This window comes from Arvicanthis niloticus, chromosome 7 (assembly GCF_011762505.2).
Source record: "Arvicanthis niloticus isolate mArvNil1 chromosome 7, mArvNil1.pat.X, whole genome shotgun sequence".
NCBI classification, from domain to species: domain Eukaryota; kingdom Metazoa; phylum Chordata; class Mammalia; order Rodentia; family Muridae; genus Arvicanthis; species Arvicanthis niloticus.
This window is the reverse complement of record NC_047664.1, coordinates 8,920,092-8,941,097: the sequence shown is the minus strand read 5'-3', so window position 1 is coordinate 8,941,097 and position 21,006 is coordinate 8,920,092. Positions and strand designations below refer to the sequence as shown.

Sequence of the window (21,006 nt, the reverse complement as noted above, 5' to 3'; positions counted from 1 at the left end):
AGGTTTCTGCAACTTGGCTGCCGCCGCCACCGCCGCCACCACCACCACAAACACAAGCCTGAAAACAAACCTCAGACCCCGTGGTGCTCTTAGGTGCTCCCAAGTCAAAGGTGGCACTGGAATACATTACCCAACTAACTGTGTGGTATAGATGCTCACCTGGAACCATACACATAACAAGCTTTGTAAATTGGCTGTCCTTACTTCCTGTGATTTGGTGGTGGCTACACTGCCCTGAAGCCTCTCTCATACTACCAATAACACTGGGTTTTCATAGAAGCCAGATTTTTCCTGGAGAGGTACAGAGGCAAGCAAAAAAAAAAAAAAAAAAAAAAAAAAAAAAAAAAAAAAAAAAAAAAAAAAAAAAAAAAAAAAAAAAAAAAAAAAACCCAAAAAAACACACACCCACACACACCAACACAAAAAAAAAAAAAAAAAAAAAAAAAAAAAACCGCTGGGCACACAAACTACTCTCTCCACATGTTCTAAAGAAGCCAGGACTCAGCCACAGGTGAGAGTGGAGAGAGTGCAAAATACCGTTGCCCAAACTGTATTTACCAAAGCACATTGAGCAAACCGTTTAATGAATCTTCTGTGCTAGCTCAACCGACTCTGCTTTAACTACGTCACACAGGCTGTTTGGACCTGTTTGAAACCGGTTAGGGCTGCATCATCTTAGCCAAACACTTTCTAAAAGCATATCTGAGTATCTATGAGGGATTTTTTTTTTTAAAAAAGAAATTTATTTTATTATAGTCTTCATTAGTGTCTCTTGGTAACCAACACAGAAGGAGCGCGCTTGATCCTATTTTACAAACGAGAGCATCCTTTCACGGAGGGATCAGGAACACTGGATAAGCTCAAGGTCATGAGGTCAAGACATGGTAAACCAGGCGCAGAAGCCAAGTTTGACAATCTAGGTACATGCTATGGTGATTCTGTGCCAAGGTACTTCAGAACTCTATCCGTGAGGCAGAAGCAAGAGGGATTCAAGTTTGAGGCAAAACCAGGCCACACAGCAAACCTGTCACAAAAGAAAGCAAACAGAAGTGGCCAACCGTGTGACAAAAGCCCATTCTGATAGGATGAGGCAGGAGGATTCCAATTCAGAGGCTGCCTGGAATACATAGCAACTTCCAGTTCCAGGCAGCCTGGCCTAGGGTGGCATAACTCAGAAGGCTGAGGCAGGATTGGTGTGTGTTTGAGGCCAGGCAGGGCTATGTAGCAAGTTCTAAGTCAGCCTTGGAGGGACCAGTTTTGGCTCAAGACACCTCTAGACCAAGGCCTCAGCACAAAGGAGATTTATTTGCCCCAGAGGGACAGAGGGCAGAGGGCAGGGAACAAGAGACAAAGACAGGAGATAGAGGACAAGGGAGAAGGGGAAGGGAACAGGGAGAGGAGAGAGATTTGTCTGGACACCAACACATACACACACAGACAGACATACGCACACAGACACACACACAGGACTCTGGATAGACAAGCATGTAGAAAAATGGCAGTTTGTGAAGGTAAAGGGAAAAACCAGTGTTAAGATGTAGGTTTAACTTTGATTGGACAGGTTAATTAGGTGATCCAAAAGAAGCTTTTGACTGTGGGACTTCAATACCTTGATAGCTAGGCTTTGGTAGTCAATCTCAGGAGGAGGAAGTAGCCAAATAAGGGAATGGACACTGATGGCCAACTTTACCAATGTAATCTAGTGGTTTTTAGCAAGGCAGAAGGAATCGGGGAGAAGGGCAAGGCCTGGCAGAGCCATGTGTGCCATGCTCAGGCTGACCAGAGCCATTCCAAGCCAGGGATATAAACAAAACCCTGTCAAGACAAACCCTGCTAGTCTAGTACAGTTAAACTGTGGCTACAGAATTCCTGAATATTTAAAGATGAGAGATATTTTAGCTAGAAATTGCTGACAGGGAATTAAGAAACATATTTGAGCCTGTGGTCATAATTTAAAATTTGAGCTTCTATGATATCATGAATCTTTGCCAAATTAAATAATTTTCTGCTGAGTATAACTATATTTTTCTATTACTCCTATAGCCCACAGAAGCTTGCTTGGGCCTCTCCTGTTTTCCTTTTCGTTTTCTCGTTTTCCAATTAAACCTCCACAGCTCACATGACAACTATAGAAGAAACAATGAAGCACTGTCTGGAGAATGTCCGATTCTGAGCTGGGGAGATGGTCTCATGTGCAAGCTTGGGGAACTGAGGTCAGAGAGCATGGGAGCTGGGAGTGTGGCTCAGTGGATAAATCTCTTTCTAAGCAAGTATGAGGACCAAGAGTTCAGCTCCCCAACATAAGATCCAAGCAGGGCATGTTGGCCACCTGTAACCCCAGCACTGGTGAGGCAGAGGCAGGGCCCCGGGGCTAACGGCCTAGCTAGACTAGCTGGGATTGGTGAGTTCCTGGCTCAGAGAGAGACTCTGAGTGGATAAATAAAATGGAAAGAGATAGAGGAAGATGAAGATGTTCAACTTCTGGACTCCACTAGAGCACATTAAATGCATGTGCACACACACACACAAAATGAGAGAGAGAGACAGAGACAGACAGAGAGAGCATTTCAAGGGTTCAATGAGAAACAAGAAGACATAAAGGACTATACTAAGTGAGAAACAAACAAACCAGCAAGACAAGAACAGCCTCCACTTTCCATCATGGCACCTGTGGACCCTCCCAAGGCTGGGTCTATGATTGTAGTGGTTTGAATGAGCCCCCTGCGCCCCCCCCCCCCCCCAGGCTTATATAAATTTGAGCTGTGGTCACCAGATGGTAGAACTCTTTGGGAAGGATTAGAAAGGTGTGGCCTTGATGGAGGAGGTGTGTCACAGGGGGAGGGCTCACAGAAACCTTCCCAGTGTGTACTCTCTGCCTTATGTTTGTCAATCAACTTGAGGTCTCTCAGCACTGGTTCAGAACTATGTGGGCCATGTTCCCATCATAATGGTCATGGAGTCACCATCTCAAACTGTAAGCCCTAAATAAGCTCTTTTTTCTCTAAGTAGTCTTGGCGCTGGTACCTTAGCACAGCAAGCAAAGAGTAACTAAGTCAATGATATTCTGGTACTGCAGGCTCTGCTACACTAACACCCCAGGGCTCCCACTCTGTAGGACCGTGATAGGATGGCTGGTTTTGGTTGAAGCACTGGCTTGAAAGCCCGGAGACCCAACAGGTGTCCACTGCCTGTAAGGGACCGGCATCTATTCCGCTGCACTCCCAGAATCCAGGCTCCATTGACCTGCACTGTTCAGTCACATTCAGGGCAATGCAGCCCCACCCAAAGAGCACACAGGTAGAGGGTATGACTACAGGCCTCAGGCCCTAGAGAGATTTACATACTAATGAGATGCCTGAAGGCCAGAGGGTGGAGCCAATTAAGCATTCTTCCCCAGACCCTCCCTCCTTTCTCCCTCCCTATTTAACTCAGGTCTGTGTGAGGAGCGGGTGCATTCGAGCTCTGCTTCTTGCCAGTTTGCTCACCGTGCATGGCCATGTGGCAGGTGCTGATTGGGACAGGCAGGGGTATAAAAAGGACGGCTGTTCAGAGAGATAACAGAAGACCACCCAGAGAGATAGGAGAAAGGCATCCAGAGAGATAGGGGTAGGTCATCCAGAGAGATAGGAGAAAGGCATCCAGAGAGATAGGAGTAGGTCATCCAGAGAGATAGGAGAAAGGCATCCAGAGAGAGGAGAGATCAGAAAGGCATCCAGAGAGAGGAGAGGACAGAAGGGCATCCAGACAAAGAGAGATAAGAAAAGGGCTTCCATAGAGAGAGAATGGTTAAGGATCCTGAATAAAACTGCATTGAGAAGAACTCCGAGTTGCGTCATTCCTGTCTGCTGGTCGGATAGAGAAGCGACAGGTCTGCCCTGAGTTTCAAGCAGGTGCACATCCAGATTCAACCATCATCCATCATGCCAATACGGCTCTTGGAATCCCAGACACCACGTGTCTTTTGGGGCCCTTCTCCACATTTCCAGCCACCCTACCCACACTACTCCTGATGAGTATAGCCAGGCTCCACTACACTAACACCTCAGGGCTCCTGCTCCTGAGGAGTATAGAGGAAGAAAGTAATAGAGAAGAAGAAAGAGGGCAATGAAAACAGAAACAGACTCCATTTTACTCCACAGGTAATGGGGGATGTCAAGGAGAGGTAATCAAGGAAAATGTCTGTGGAAGCCTAAAGACTTATTTGACCCAATTAAAGGTATTTAGTCCAGGGCCAGAGAGATGGCTCAGTGTTTAAGAACACTGACTGCTCTTCCAGAGGTCCTGAGTTCAATTCCCAGCAACCATGTGGTGGCTCACAACCATCTGTAATGACATCTGATGCCCTCTTCTGGTGTGTCTGAGGACAGCTACAGTGTACTCATATAAATAAATAATAAAAAAAAAAAAAAAACATAAATAAATAAATCTTTAAAAAAAAAAAGAAAGGTATTTAACCCAGTAAATGAGATGTCAAGAACATCAACTGTCATTCATATGTTGCTTAAAGTTTGCTGCTGTAATTTATAGACATAATGAAAAGCAAGATGAATTAAATGAGACAAAAACCTAACTTTTAATTCAATGGGTACAGTAATACACTGTAAAGTGAAGTGACACAGAGAGACAATGTCAACAGAGTTCTGCCTGTCCTGATGTGGTTTCATTTGCTCTTCTGGAATCCCAGCACTTGGAAGGCGGAGGCGAGTGGATCAGGAGACCAAGGTCATCCTCAGATACACAGTGAGTCCAAGCCTGCACGCCATGAATCCTTGTCTTCTGAGCAAAAACAAAACCAAACAAAATCAATCTTATTTCCCCACTTAGAATAAAAGAAATGAAGGCTCCTGTGTGAAAACATACTTTATTTTCTCATCCAGACATTTGTAGTTTACTTTTACAAAATAGCAGACAAAATTTGGTTCTTTACATTAGTACAGAATATGTAATATTGAAATATATACTATAGCACTTGAGTTATAAACACACAGCAAATGCATAATCACTTTACAGCCACCATGTTATCCATACATTTAGGAGCTCATCAGGAAATAAACATAGCTTTTGGCTTAAATATATAAAGAGTCTCTGATGCTTTTTGTATCTACAAAAGCTGATCTAAAACTAACACCATCTATAAAAGTGATAGGCTTTAGAATAAATACAGTTTTGCTATCATGCCATAAGAAGACTTAACTATAGCAAGCCAGAGGAGCTGATCACGTCGGGGCAGCTGCAGTTGGTCTGCTTAACTGTGGCTCATAGGTGCGCTATGGGAGTCCAGGAGCAGTGCTGCTCCTGAGGCAGAGCCGTGGATTCTTTAGGGTGCAGCCATTTCGTGCTCCAGATTAGTCAGTCGGCTGGTCACTAGCTATGATAAAGAGAAGCAGCATAAGGACTCTCTTCATCCCTGAAAAAGAGAGACACAGCGGAAATCAGTGTTTACAACCGTATTAAACACACACACACACACACACACACACACACACACACACCTTATTATCTGCTTGCCAAAGAAGAGCAAAAAGATACCAACAGAACACTCTATATGCCTTGGAGGCCAGGTGAACAGGCACACTTGCTCAGGTGTAGCTTACTTCTCCCCTTCTAGGGGACTCTCAGTTACTAGATAGAGAGTGGCATCTGCTTACAAAATATCCAAATATATTAAAGATACACTAAATTATATTTTATTCTATTATTTATTATTATACTAAATTATATTATTAAATTAAATTATATATGCCAGATGGGAGGCTGAAGCAGACTTGGAGGCCAGCTGAACTACAGTGAGACACTGATTCAAAAATAAATGAATAAATAAAAATTAAAAGGATTTGAGGTCCATAGAACAAATGGCATATATTATAACATAGAAATTTAAAAAGGAAGACTAAGAAATCAATATGTTAACCATAAAAAAAAAAAGACAGCGGTTGAACCTTGGCATCAATTCTATTTACAAAAAAATAGCAAACAAGATAAAAAAGGAAACAATAGTTTGTGTCCCTTCGTGAAATCATATAGGAAGAAGAACAAAATTATACCTAGGGAGAAAGGTTTGCTCTAGTGTCAAAGTTAAAGGGTTCATGGGGAATCTTAACATGGGGGAATCCTGGGTAACAAATAGCAGCAATCTCGACAAGTGCTGCAAGTATCAGTATTTTATGCCTTCTCCAGGGCACTGCTTCCCTTGAAGATGTCATGAGATGTTCTAGTTCCAGCTGCTACCTCAAATTGCTAGCTGGACAGTAACATTAGGCAAAGAAGCAAACTTTTTATGCTAAATAGCAGAGACACAGGAGAGACTACAGACAAAGCCTTGTCTACTGGGAAGCAGTTCTGTTTAGATTTCATATATCAAAGAAGCCTTTCTAGGACTAAGGAGATGGCTGTCCATAAAGTGCTTGTGCAGTCATGGGGACAAGAGCTCAAGAACCAAAACCAACACAAAAAGCCAATCATAGGAGCAAATTCATACCAATCCCAGTGCTGGTAAGGCCAGGGCTAGGGGGATCCCTATACACCCAATAAGCCTACTGAGCAATCCCAGTCTCAAAAAACCCAAGGTATACAGGATCCTGAGGAACAGCATCCAAAGTTGACCTCTGTCCATCATGCTCCCATGCACACACATACCTGCACACACATGCACCTATACACACACATACACTTTCTACAATTAAGATAGTTTTTCAAACAAGGGCATCTTAAGAGTATTGCTTCAGACACTGACACCTATACCAGGAACCTTCACCTGTTCTCTTCTTTGAGTTTCCTGGCTGCCTGTGTTGATAGTTTAATCTGTAAGTCAAGTCTTTGCAAGAAATCTCTGGCAGACACTTCCTCAGGCTGCGCAGGCTTGGGGTCCGGGTCCTGAGGACTGGGAGGGGGCAGTTCTTCCTCAGACACTACAGGCTTGTCTTCATGACAAAAACTGCTGTCAACAGTTTCATTTTCTGGAGAATCAATGGAGTTAAGTCCATTAAACACCAAAGGCTTCTCTGATACAATTGGGATGCTCAAAGTTTTCTTCAGAAATATACAGTCATTGGTAAACAGTTTGTTGGCCCTTTTGATCTGTTCCATCTAAAACACACACCAAAAAAAGAAACAGAGTTATATACAACCATGTTCCAGAGTTGAAATTATTATAAATGTGGAATCATACATATTCATGGACAATTGTGTGCAATGCTGTGCTGGCTTCTGTTATAGCAACTTGACACGCACTAGCGCCATTTAGAAAGAGAGACTCTCAACCGAGAAAATGCTTCCGTAAAATTTGCCTGTAGACAAGCCGGGTAGTGCATTTTCTTGATTAGTGATTGACCTAGGTGGGCACATCCCACAGGGGTGATGCCACCCCTAGGCAGGCGATCCTGGTGATGGAATAAAAGCAAGCTAAAGAAGCCATGAGGAACAAGCCAGTAAGCAGCACTCCTGCATGTCCCTGCATCAGCTCCTCCCTTAATTCCTGGCCTGAATTCCTTTGACGATGGACAATAACCTGAATTAAACGCTCTCCTCCCCCAAGTTGCCTTTTTTCCCTTCAACATAATATTTTTATTAGTTACTTAGGAATTCCATACAATGCACTCTGGTCACACTCACTTCCCAGTCTTTTCTGGTCCACCCACCCTTGCCCGACCGCCACAAAACAAGTCCAATTTGTGTTGCCCACATACTCACTGGAGCATGGTCAAACTCCCAGTGGCCAGCCCCTTAAAGAAAACTGAGTGGGTCCAGTCCTGTGTGTTGTGTCCCATCCCCTGTCCCAGGTTCTTCCCACCCCACTACCCCCCACTAGAAGCCATCAACTCTTCAAGCGACACTAGAACATCTTTATCACAATTTTTAAGGACTCTTCAGTAGCTTCCTGTCTGGACTGTTTCTTTTGGGGGGTTAGAGAGAGGTTGTCACAGAGGCCTTCAGTGTCTCTCCTCAGTTACGAGTCTGCAGTCATCACTACCACTGCAAAAGAAGCTTCTTTCCCCTATAGCAGCTAGCAGCAGCATGGATGGTTCCCACATGGTTTTCTGCAGTAGCATGGATCATGCACATAAACTCAGCCTCTGGTGACAGCATGAAACCCAGACCTCAGCATGGCCTCCAGCACGCATCCTAGACCTGCAGCATGATCATGGAAGTCTTCTGAGGAGACTGTACTGGTTGGTGTTGTGTATCAACTTGAGACAAGTTAGAGTCATCAGAGAGGAAGAAGCCACAGTTGAGAAAAATGCCTCCATGAGAATGAGATCCAGCTGTAAGGCATTTTCTCAATTAGTGATCAGTGGGGGAGGCTCAGCCATGGTAGGTAGTGTCATCCTTGGGCTGGAGGTCCTGGGTTCTATAAGAAAGCAGGCTGAGCAAGCCAATAAGCTGTACCCTCCATGACCTCTGCATCAGCTCCTGCCTCCAGGTTCCTGCTCTGCTTGAGTTCCTGCCCTGACTTTCTCCAATGATGAACTATGATCTGGAAGTGTAAGTCCTCAAATAAACCCTTTCCTCCCCAACTTGCTTTTTGGTCATGACATTTTATTGCAGCGATAGAAACCCTAAGACAGAGACTTGATCCAGAAAATGAACTGTTTTTCATCTCAGATATCTTGTTGTTGCTTAGAACAGGGTGATCATGGGCAGTGTGTCTGAGACAGAACCTGCATGAGCTCCAAGTTGCAATACACCATTCTGCCCTCCACACCAGCCACCCTGTCAGCACTCTGAACAAAATCATGCTTGCAATCCTCAGGCAATGCCACTTACCCCCACGCCCCGCAAGTTACTTTTGATCATGGTCTTTTACAGCAGTAAAAACTCTAACTAAGGCAAATGCTTTCTCTGCATTCAATGTTCTTTCCCTCTGCAAATAACTCCTATTTCTTTCTTTGTTTGTTTTTTGCTTTTTTTCCCGAGACAGGGTTTCTCTGTGTATCTCTGGCTGTCCTAGAACTTACTCTGTAGACCAGGCTGGCCCTCTAACTCAGAAATCCACCTGCCATTGCCTCCCAAGTGCTGGGATTAAAGGCATGCGCCACCACTGCCCGGCAACTCCTGTTATTTCAAGGAATAGCATGAAAGTCATTTCCTCCTATACAAGCAGATTCATTTATTTTGTTTGTTTTATTGGTGGCTTTTTGTTGTTGGTTTGTTAGGGTGCTTGTTTGTTTGTGACAGGGTCTCACATCACACAGGTTGGCCTTGAAGTCACTACATAGCCAAGGATGACTCTGAACTTCTGACTTTTGTATCCACCTCCCTAGTGCTGACACTATGTAACGCCATACCCAGTTTATACATTGCTGGGAATCAAATCTCAAGCTTCATGAATGGGAGTCGAGTTCTCTACACAACTGAGCAACATCCTCTGACCTCTCTAGGCAGGTTGGTTTGTTTGTTTGTTTGTTTGTTTGTTTTGCAAGACACAGGTGTTTATTGAATCCAGGCCCGGCCTGGCCTACAGCTCAGAATGAAGGGCTCGGGGAAGGCAAAGATTATAAAACTGCTTTAATGGAAAGCCTCCCCCTCCCCCAATACACCATCTGGGATGTGGTAGATGTGGCCAGGGCTGGCCCCAGGACAATACTGAGCCTGTAGTCGGTACCAAAATATACATCTGTCACCATAAAAAACTGCTGCACCGCCTCAGCCCCACAGGTATAAAATCATAAATATTTATACTTTTCCATGCCTTTCACAGAACCAGGGTGCAGGGAACCCCTCCCATAGAAACAGGCTAGGATGGAGGTGGGCGTCTGGGAAGGACATTAAGGCCTAGAGGTCAGCCCCTCAACTGGGAAGTCAGAGGCGGGCAGAAAACAGAACTTTGGTCCAAAATTTGAAGGTAGAAACCCACAAGTCTTAGAGCTTTTTCTCCAGCCCTGGCCTGGGCCCACCTGCAAGTTGGTCACTGGAAGGAAGGGGCGCAGGGGACACAGAAGCTTAGAGTACACACATACAGTTGTATTACTGCTATAAAAAGTTACTTAAAACTGTATCTCTTGCATATAAATGGAAAAGACTCGGGTATTTGGTCAAGTGGAAATATTGCTAGGCACAGGTGTCTGTGACCACACAGAATAGAATACAAAGGTCACATGAGGCTCGGCAGCTGAGGACGGCCTGGGCCCTCTGGGCTGACCAGGAACATGGGAGAATCATGTCACTTGATTATAGGGTGTAGGGGAGTGGCCCCAGCTCTTGCACAGCATTGGGGAGCCACCTGGCTCACCTGCAGGTCTAGAGACAACTGGTGGCCTTGGAGGGTGGGTGTGTGGCCGTGAGGCACGGAAAACGGCTGTGTTCGGGGCACCGCTGTGGCCTCACGTCTAGGCAGCTCTTAACATATACCCTCTTCTCTACAAGGCACCTTTCACTATCAGTAGTCCTAGATCACTGATGTATAAAGATGGAGAATTGTATCACTTATTTATTTTTATTTAAAATACAATTTTATTATTTTATTGTGTGTATGGGTGCTTGGCCTGTGTTCATGTCTGTGTCCCACATTCATGCAATTCCCTTGGAGGCCAGAAGAGGGCATTAGATCCTGTAAAATTAACATTACAGAGGTTGTTAGCCATCATGTGGGTGCTGGGAATCAAACCCAGGTCCTCTGGAGGGACAGAGCTCTTAATTGCTGAACCATCTCTCCAGCCACTTTAATACTTAATTCTAATTTGAACATTTCTTTTTTTAAATTGAGGCTTCTTTTTTATTTTATTTTTTTTAAAGATTTATTTATTTCATTTATATGAGTATACTATAGCTGTCTTCAGACACACCAGAAGAGGGCATTAGATCCCATTACAGATGGTTGTGAGCCACCATGTGGTTGCTGGGAATTGAACTCAGGACCTCTGGAAGAGCAGTCAGTCCTCTTAACCTCTGAGCCATCTCTCCAGCCCTAATTTGAACATTTCTGATACCTGGCTTTTTAAAATAATAATAATAATAATAATAATAATAATAATAATAATAATAATAATGTCTATTGATATAATTTTACTTGTTGAGGAATCCCTGTGTCTCTGGAATTCTGCTTGGTGAATTAATAGACCCAGGAGGTGGTAGAGGCATTTGTGTAAACAGAACGTCAAAGACTCCTGCAGCTAATGAGGCAGCTTCATAGAGAAAGTGGAATCTGGTTCTGATCCTTTTGACTTCAGATGGGCCTTAAAGAGTCAGCATCCAAGGGCCGGGTAAGACCAGGGGATAGGAGACATCTCACTAAGACTGTGCCACTTTTTACCCTATGGAGAGTGAACACTCACTTGAGGGTTCCCAGAGATTGTGCACATGTGAGTGGCAGAGGGACACAGGTTTACTATCTCCAACCCTCACAGCCTGTGGAGGCCCTCTCCACGCACAGAGTGGGGAAAGGGGGGAATGGAGACTAGAACACACATATCTTCCATAACCCTCATAACAGCTCTGCAAGCCAGATCTCTTTACAAGTGGGAAGACAGAAGAATGTGGCCCAGGCCTACAGTGAGGCTCACACTAATTGGCTCGCTGCTCGGTGGAGTACATCTCTTGCTACTCTCCTCTGTTGTGGGGTGCTTATACTTCCCCATGCTAACCTTGAACTTGCACCATGGTAGGCACCCCACAAGCACAATGCGGTTCATTTACACAAACTGGTTCTAGTGAGTTAAAGACAAAAAGTTTAGTGAGATTGTGAAACAGCCTGACTGGCTTGCATCAAGCCTTTAAACTGATTCTGAGTGAAAAAAAAAAAATCATTCCTACTTCAAAGAGACTAAAGAAATAACAGTCAAACAAATGGGCTCCATTCCTCCTGCCTTGCTTTGTTTTGTCACAGGGTTTTACTACAAAGCCCTAGCTTCCCTTGAACTAGGGAGATGGCAAAGGTGGGAAAGAGAGACCGTGATGGGTAGGGCATTTTAGAGACAAAATTAAAATGTAAATATCCCAAGTACCTCTGGCTAGCAGGCTCAGATTTGAGATAATAAGATAACTTGACATTTTTGCCCACGTAGACTGAGGTATATTCTAATCTACCCACTTCTGAGTCCCTAATGTCCAGGTCCTCCCATCACCCTTGGCACACAAGCTTCCAAAGGCAGGCTGCTCCAGAATGCATGGGGAGCATGGACTCACTCCCACCCCTGTGGCACTGCAGCACCTCAGCTTCACAACACACTTCTACCCTAGAAGGATGGCATCTGCTGACTGTCCAGAACAATGTTCTCTCTTTCCTGCCAGTCATCCTGCTACCATGTGGAACCTGACACTGATGCTACCCTGGAGGATGGCATGTGGGTCAGAGCCTGAAGCCAGAGTACCTCAGGCTTTTCATTCCCATGAGTGAAAATAAAGCCCACTTTTCATTTGGCTTGATGTTTTGTTCTGTTTGTTTTTCTGTTGTTTGTTAATTAAAAACAAATCTTTACCTAGTGTCAAAGTATGGCACCAGTCACGAAGAGAGCAACAACTGCGTGGCAGAGCTGGGAAACTGTGACAATGCTGGGGGACAATAAGCCTCCAGCCATGGTAAAGAAGCCAGAATTTATTGCCTCCCTGCCCTGTGGCTAAGATCAAGTGGAGTTGAATGTGGTAAGAAGCCCTTGGACAGGGATAGATATTAGCCTGTAACCTCAATGCTAGGAAGCCAAGGGAGGGAGATCCCTGCAGCTTCAAGGCTAACTGTGAGCAACATACACAGGAGGGGAGAGGCTAGCCCAGGAGGGGAGAGGCTAGCCCAGGATACACAGGGAAACTCTTGCTTCTGAGAAAGGTGGGAGTCGGGTGGGAGGCTGAGATGTAGTTCAGCTAGTAGTTTTGTTAGCAAGCTTAAGATCCTAGGTTCAACCTCCAACAATGCTTCTACTAGAAGCACATAGCTCTAATCCAAGGATGGGTATGGTAGCACATGTCTGTAACGCCAGGTCAGGCATGGCAGCACGTCTGTAATCCCAGGACATGTGTCTCTGTAATCTAAGCACTTGGGAGGTGAAGGCAAAGGACTGGGAGTCCAAGCCACAGAAACTCCATAAACCACAGCTGACTTCGAGGCCAGCCTGGGATACATGAGACCCTGTCTCAAAACACAAAAAGCAAAAGAAAACAAAATGGTAGCTCCTACGGGATAAAAGAAAGAAGAGATGTGATCTAATTATAGTCAAAGATCACTCACTTATAAAAAAAAAACACAAATCAACTACTCAGGAGCTGTGGGGTACATGGACTGAAAGAGAGACTCTGGTGGAGGAGGTGAGGAACTGAAAGCCAGTGACAGAGGAAGCAGCAACAACAGACGTGTAACTGGATAATCCAGGACACGGAGGATATTTTATCTTGTGAGGAATACTTTCTATTTCCATCTGAACACAGGTGTGGAAATTTCACCTCACAAGAAAGAAGGCCAGCTCATGATCTATGCAAGGAAAAGCTGGGAACCCCTTTCCATGGGCCTTCTGCTCATCCTGACAGCCACTCAACCCTGAGAACAACAGAAAGTGTGACCTTTGAAAGTGACGCAGAACGACTTTCTATTTCGCAGAAGTCGGAGGTTTAGCAATCAAACATTTCTATCCTCTCCTGGCCAGGCGTGAGCAGCATGACCCAGTGAAACCAGCCTGCCATCTGGTCACTAAGAAACAGACCGTAGATGGCAAATAAGAACCCTCAGGGCAGAACAGGAGCAGCCATCACTGAAGTGATTTTCCTGTAAATACACGTTGTGAAAAGGAATTTATACTGCAGGGAAATCACAAGACTTAGGCCCAAATGTTATCTCATAGTGGCTGCTGGCTTGGCTTGTAAAATACTCTCATATGCATATACAACTACCATTATTTTTACAGAAAACAGACTGAAATAGTAAATGGTTTTCTTAATGCACCATGTATCTGTGACCTGTTCCATTCTGATGTTAGTGGTAACCAGTCCCTTCCCCTCACCACGTGCTCATGGGGAAGGAAAGAGATGCTCGTTTTCTTTCTACATTCTCAAAAGAATATATGAGATCCACTTATAGGAAATGCCCCCCAAAAGGTAAATGTGTGTGTGTGTGTGTGTGTGTGTATTATATAATATATATTAATCAAATTAAATTATAATTCTAAATTATAATTAAAATAATTAACACATCAGTAATAATATATATTATATGTGTCAGACGGTATATTATCCATCTCCTGGAACTGGAGATAGTGAGTGAAAAGGGTCTGGAGGTATCTTCAGGGTGAAGAAACTTTCTGAAATTTAACTGTGACAAGACGACACAATTATAAACTTATTAAACATCACTGAACCTTACACTTAAGGCAAGGTGAACCTGTGCTCTATACTTATTCCTCAGTGACAGTGTTGGGGGGGAAAGGGAACATGTAAAATCTATTAAAACCCCAAATCACAAGTGACCCTGCTATACCTTTCACTCTAGGTGGCGATGTGAACCGTCAACAACCTCCACCACCGCCTCAGTGGTTACATTAAAAATAGCCCAGAAGTCCACACAATTAAGTCTAACTCCCAGGCTCTTGCTCCCGTAACAGGAAGACCACTTTCTCCCCAGCAAGGTGTCTTTAATGTGGGGAAGCGTGGAGCAACTCAGCTTAGCAGCTAAATGGAAGAGAAAGAGCTGACCCAGGACTTAGTCTGAACTCTGATGCTAAGCATAGTGCCCTGTTGTCCCTGTATTCAGATGGTATAAGCATTTCTCTGATACAGAGTGAGTCTAGACTGTGTCAAAGAAAGAGAGAAGAGGAGGAGGAGGCAGAGTTTATGCAAATCTGTCTTTGCTGCTTCCTTCCTATTTGCTGCTTCTGTGCTGCCCTCTGGTTTTTCCAAGGTTTCCAAATAAAATATTCTTAAGTGGCAATTTCGTGCTGTGACCTGACCAATTTCCCCCAGTGGCTTAGATAAACAGGGAGGGGCCAGGATGCAGGAATTAAACAATAGCTAAATCTAGAAGCAGAGCTAAGGGGCCTTAATATCTCAGTAGAGATAAACACTGCAGGGACATTCCAGCAAGTCTACGTTGAGGTTTGAACTGCAGTCAATGGTTTTCTCAACCAGACCCAAATGGTTTCGGTTTCCCAGAACCACTTCCTCAAACTCTAGCAGAGATGCCCCAACCTAACCCTGTGTGTAACTGAGTGTTAGACTCACAGCTGAGGTGAGGGTACCAACAGCACCCACCAGCAACTGCAGCTGGTACACAGAACTGGCCTTACCTGGGGAATGGTACAGCCTATAACCCCAAGTTCTGAAATGGAGGCTGGAGGATCAGGAGTTCAAGACCAGTGTGGGCTAGATAATGACTTCAAGGGTAGCTTGGGCTACATGAAACCTTGTCTCAAAAGAAATAAAAAAAGGAGGGCCTACGAATGACTCTGGAAAAGTGCTCGCCACCAAGTCAGACGACCTGAAATGGGTCTCTGGGCCCCACAGGGTAGAGAGAGAGAACTGACTCCTGTAAGGGGACCTCTGACTTCTACTCACATCCTGAGTTGCATGTCACACCTCCGCCCCAACCCAAAAAGGAAAAAGGTCATTCTTAAAATGTTATTATATTTATTTCCCATGTATGGTCTTCATGTACATGCCTGGTACCCAAGGAGGTCAGAAGAAGATATCAGATCCCCTAGATTCAAATATAGATGGTTGTAAGTCATCATGTGGGTGCTGAGAACCAAACCCAGGTCCTCTGAAAGAGCAGCAAGTGCTCTTAACCACTAGGCCATCTCTCCGGTCCCACTTTAATTTTTTTTTTCTCTTAAGAAAATAAATAGGCCACAAATCAATTCTTGCATTTCATATCTTCAGCAGCCTGTACATCCTCACTCAGTCCCAACCTCGGATCCTACCTTCTAGAACCTGCTTCACTTCAGGGGCTAAAATCTCATGCCACTCAGACTTTTTATGGAGGACCCATCATGTGCTAAAGAGAACATTTTTATCATGTAGCCTTGGTGTCTAACACAGGCCTCAAATAACCCAGGTCCGATCCAAGTAAAGGAAGGAATAGTGAGTATGAGTTATTGGTGACTCACTGAAGAAAGGACATTGTGGTAATGTCATATTTTCCAAATCACTGAAGGAAGAACTGGGGCCAGTCAACCTGGCTCAATTCTTGAACAGAATTTTTCCTTACAGAGAGAGGGCCCCTGGGTCTCCAGGCAGATGTCTAAGTCAGACATAGTCAACGGAAGCAGTAAACAAGCAGAATAGGCAGTCATGTCTGTCTTTATTGTGACTGACACTGTATCAAGAAGGCGAGAACCATGCAATCAAGTTGCCAAAATACAAATTCGCAATGTTTCAAGTGAGTTTATAATTGTATACTAAGTCACACTCCCAGCTGGTCTGTGTGTGGCCCCTGGTTTACGGTTGAGACGCAGCTGACAAGGGGTCAACAGAGGACCCAGACCCAGTCACTTCTCACCGCATCTTCCCTTCTTCACTGCTGTTATCCTAGTTACTGTTCTAGTTCAATGCATCACTACAAAGCCTCCATCCTATCTTGTTCCCCTTGGTCCTGATCCATACTGTCTCTCATCATAGCAGCAGCCAGAATGACCCTTTACCGTCAGGTATGGTGATGCATGCCAGCACTCCAGAGGCTGAGGCAGGATTTCAAATTCAAAGTCAGACTGGGATTATACAGGGAAACCTTGTCTCAAAACAAGACCTACCCTGTTGGGTGGTTTTTATGCCAACTTGACACAAGCTAGAGTCATTAGGAAGAGAGACCTTAAGAGTCAGGTGGTGACAGTACGTGCCTTGAATCCCAGCACATGGGAGGCAGTGCTCTTCTGAGTTCAAGACCAGCCTGGTCTACAGAGTGAGTTCCAGAATAGTCAGGGCTACACAGAGAAACCTTCTCTCAGAAAACCAAAACTAATAAAGAATACCACTGGAATTCAAGGTCATCCTCACCTACAGAGGGAGTTCAAGGTCATCTTTCCCTACATAGGGAGTTCAAGGCCAACCTGGACTACATGAGACCCTGTCTTGAAAAAAAATTTAAAAATTTAAAAATATATTAATAGTATTGAAGTTGAGAAATCACATTATAGACTATTTATGACCATTGATTAAGTACCTAATTTTTTATATATGAATTTACATTAGAATCATAAGTTGGGGCTGGCAAGACACTTTGACAGTTAAGAGCACTGGTTGCTCTACTCTGGACCAGGTTTTTATTCTCAGCACTCATGTGGTGTTGGCTCACAACAGACTTTGACTCCAGTCCCAGGGAATCGCCCTCTTCTGACTTCACAGGCAGCAGGCAATGCATGTGACACACAGACATGCACTCAAGCAAAACACCCCTGCACATAAAATGAATAACGTTTTAAAAAAAATAAAATAAAAAGATCAGAAGCCTTTATAAAATTAAGGAAAATCTGATTTATACTTTAATAGGAAAAGGTAATAATGTCCAAAGTAATAGGATTGCTTTAGATAAATCACATTTTTAAATTAGAAAGCATTTGGACCAAAGTCTAGATCTCGCTAAGGATGTGTTTAGCAGAAGCAAGCAATTCAGGAAGAAAATGTGTCACAGAATAACTGTCATAGGGAAAGACCATAGAAAATGACTCTTTTGGATATCACAGATTCCTAAGTATACACATACGTATTCCTAAGTATACACATACGTACTAGCCTAGTAGCTAAGCTGTGCAGAAACCAGACAAAATGACCCTCCTTCTTCTGTGAGCAGGATGCCGAGAGCTCTTGCTAAGAATGCAGACTGCAAGCAATATTTAGAGCAAAGAAGATCCTTTATCCCTGCGTTAACTCAAGCCGGTCTTGGTTATAACCATATTTGGAAATACCCTGACCACTTATCTATCTTCTCATCTGCACACTCTCAGATGAATCACACCTGTCTCCCCTTAGGCCTCTTAAGAAACTAAATAAGGAAAACACGAAAACAACCGAAGCTGGAGAGGTGGCTCAGTAGTTAAGAGCCTTCTAGAGAACCAGGGTTCAATTCCCAGCACACACATGATGGGTTACAACCCTCTGTAACTTCATTTCCAGGGGATCCGACACCCTCTTCTGGCCTTTCTGGGCACCAGGCATACAGAAGGTGCGCATACATAAATTCAGGCAAAACACTCATACACTTAAGATTTTTCAGTTCTGCTTTTCCTAGGCTCTGACGCAAACCAGACCCTAGAGAATGCATGAAGACAAGCTTTAAGTATGTATGTATGTATGTGTGTGTGTGTGTGTGTGTGTGTGATTATATATATATTCACATTTAGAACTTCCAAGAAGGGTCTCAAAATGGTGTGATCAAGCTCTCTCAAAACGCTTAAATGATATATAGAAAGACTTACTGGTAAACAAACACCTGGTTAAATATGCAAAATAGGTTACTCTGAAGACACAACACAGGCAAGATCATCTTTCTTCTGACTGCTGCCCATGAAGCTTCAGGAAAGATCATTGAAAACGGATACTGAGCTCCAATGTAAAAAGGCCATCCCACAGCTCACAGTTAATTATAAGTAATTTTAATGAAACAATTTGTTCCCTCGGGTTTCCATGATCTTCCCCAAGGTGTAATGCAATATACCCAAGACGCACATCCTTATAAATTTGTAAAACACGGCCCTCCAGCTCACCTAGACCACAGTTCCTGGCTGCTGTTTAGCGACAGGTGTCACGTTCAGGGTCGCCAGTGAGCACAGGGGTGTAATTTCACTTCTAAATAAAGAAGGAGAATCGATAGATCCAGAACCATCCACGGGGAGAACTGTACATCCTGACTCATCACAGCTTGTTTACACAGCGCAGAATTCGTATCCGTGTGGCTTTGAGTAAATATGTAGTGAACTCCGGGTAGGAAAACGGGTAAAGGTGGCTGTGGATAGTGCCCAAAACGCGGGCCTCATTGGTGTTTCTCGCGCGACAGATACGACCTGAGACCCGCAGGGTGGGTACTGGGAACGCCATGCACTAGACGGTCGGGAAAGCTCTGGCGGCCGCCCCTCGCAGCAGCAGCAGCAGCAGCAACAGCAACAGCAGCAGCCGCAGCTTAGATGCCCATTGCAGTTGCAGCAGCGCGCGCTGGGATGCGGCGCGGAGACGCGGGGACGCACGGCCCGCTCCCCACCCTCCGCTCCCATCCCCGACCCCGCCCGGGGGCCGCAGGCCCTGCTCACCGTAACTCCATACTTGAGCGCGATGCCCTGAAGCGTGTCCCCGGCGCGGACCCGGTGCTCCACATGGCGCTCGATGACGCCGGCGCCCAGAGGCGCCCGCACGCTGGCCGTGCTGCCGTACGAGCGGGTCTTGGTGCGGGCCAGGCTCAGCGACAGCTCGGCCTCCTCGGGCTCCGAGGCGGAACGGGAGCGCGGCGGAGGGGAGGGCGCCGAGGGCCGGTGCGCACGGGGGCCGCCTTCCCGCAGGGCCGGCGCAGGCGAGAGATCCGCCATGGGTCCTGCCAAGGCCGCCCGGGTGCCGAGCTCGCCAAGGGGGCGGCGCCTCCTCCTCCGCCTCTTCCTCCTCACTGGGGCTGCGGCTGGCCGTGCCGCGGGGGCGGCAGGCGCGAGGCCGAGGCGGGGAGCTGCGGGACCTGCATGGCGCGCGCGGCTCTCCGAGGCCGGCTTTCCCCCCCCCCCCCCCATCAGAGGTCCCAGTGCTGGTGGGGATAAGGGAGCTGAGCCCCGGCTGCAGTGTGCGGGTCCTGCCGGAGATGGCCCTGCGGAAGCGGGAGTGTGCCGAGGCCTGTGGGCCAACAGAAGCCCACGGAGGAGTCCTAGGACCCATGTGGACACGGAACCGTGCAGACGAGAAAGAGTCCGACTAAAGCCTGCCCTGGCCACAGTACACCCCCCGACCCAGCTTTGCTAGCCTTTACCGATGCCTCAGTGGGGAGCCTGCTGGCTCAGTGGTACCCCCTTCATGGCATCTAAATCTTGGTGGCAGGAAACCTTAAGGTCATAACCTTAAGAACATAGCTTCTACAGGTCCCTCTCCACCTGGGTGGTACAGTTCTTCTGACACCCTCTCAACACACGCACACACACGCACAGGTGCACACATGAACACAGCACACACCCTTGCTTGATCCTAGGGATTGATCTCAGTCACACACTAAACCAGTGCTCTAGCACCGACCTATAATGCCTTTGTATAAACCAATTCTTTGTGTTTGGTACTCAGGACTGCTGGGTAGCCTCTGACTACCCTCTACTTGTTTGTAGTTCATTCTTCTTTGAGGACCAATGCCAGTTTCAGGCCTGGGCTTGTGCAGAGTTAACTGGAATCTTCTGTCATAGCTTTTGAGAAACCCCACCACCACCACTACCTGTCCATCAGTCTGCCCTTCCTTCAGTCCCAGCCCCATCTCCCTCCCCCGACTCTAGGTAGAAGAGAATTGTCTCTCGTTTCATTGGTTGTCTGAAGTTTGGTATGTTGCTGCATGCACATAAAAAAAGGAACTTCTCAGGACAGAAGAGAGCAGTACTCCCCAGTATCACCCACCCCCTTGAGGATCCCTCAGTTGCTCCCTGATAATAACAGCATCAGTATAAACCCACATTGGTACCCGAGTCAGTTGTTTTTACTATTAACATATGTACCCCATCTACTATTCGTCCTGACCAGAGCCACCTAAACTTTCTTTACTCCCACCTGCATGTTTCGTGTATGTTGTTCCCTCCATGAGTAACAGTATTCTCCCCAAACCCTGTCTACTGTTCATTTGTTTGCCCATTTAAAATTTATTTTTATGTATGTGTATGTGTGTTCCGTATGCGTTTAGATGATCATGGAAGCCAGAAAAGGTTGACAGGTCGGCTGGAGGTAGGATTGCAGGTGATTGTGAGATACCCAACGTCATTGCCAAGAGCCAAATCCTTGTTTTCTAGATGAACAAGACAGTCTCTTACATGCTGAGCCATCTCTCCAGCTCTGTTTTGGAGAAAAGATCTCATATAACCCAGGCAGGCCTGGATCTCTTGATTCCCATGTGCTAGGATTACAGGCATGTACCATCACAACCGCGGCAAGCTG

General features: G+C 45.5%; 1 protein-coding gene and 1 long non-coding RNA gene across 4 annotated transcripts; one reads left to right on the top strand and one right to left on the bottom strand.

Annotated features, from left to right (window-relative positions):
- The first annotated feature begins 437 nt into the window (after positions 1-437).
- Positions 438-6,531, top strand: LOC143443013 (uncharacterized). The gene is made up of 2 exons (XR_013111671.1): positions 438-3,610; positions 3,657-6,531. It is a non-coding gene; the product is annotated as an uncharacterized LOC143443013 (long non-coding RNA).
- Lysmd2 (LysM domain containing 2) lies at positions 4,843-19,930 on the bottom strand. 3 transcript variants are annotated; one of them, XM_076937889.1, is made up of 4 exons: positions 19,152-19,290; positions 18,612-18,693; positions 6,755-7,086; positions 4,843-5,407 (listed from the first exon to the last, which is right to left on the bottom strand). In XM_076937889.1, exons 3-4 carry the CDS (start codon positions 7,084-7,086, stop codon positions 5,365-5,367), a joined length of 375 nt encoding a protein of 124 aa, XP_076794004.1. In that variant the 5' UTR covers positions 18,612-18,693; positions 19,152-19,290; the 3' UTR covers positions 4,843-5,364. The 3 variants fall into 3 exon arrangements, with proteins under 3 accessions (XP_076794004.1, XP_076794003.1, XP_034364065.3); XM_076937888.1 differs by lacking the exon at positions 18,612-18,693 and having other exon boundaries at positions 6,755-6,956; positions 19,152-19,930; XM_034508174.3 differs by lacking the exon at positions 18,612-18,693 and having other exon boundaries at positions 19,152-19,608.
- Positions 19,931-21,006: the final 1,076 nt, after the last annotated feature.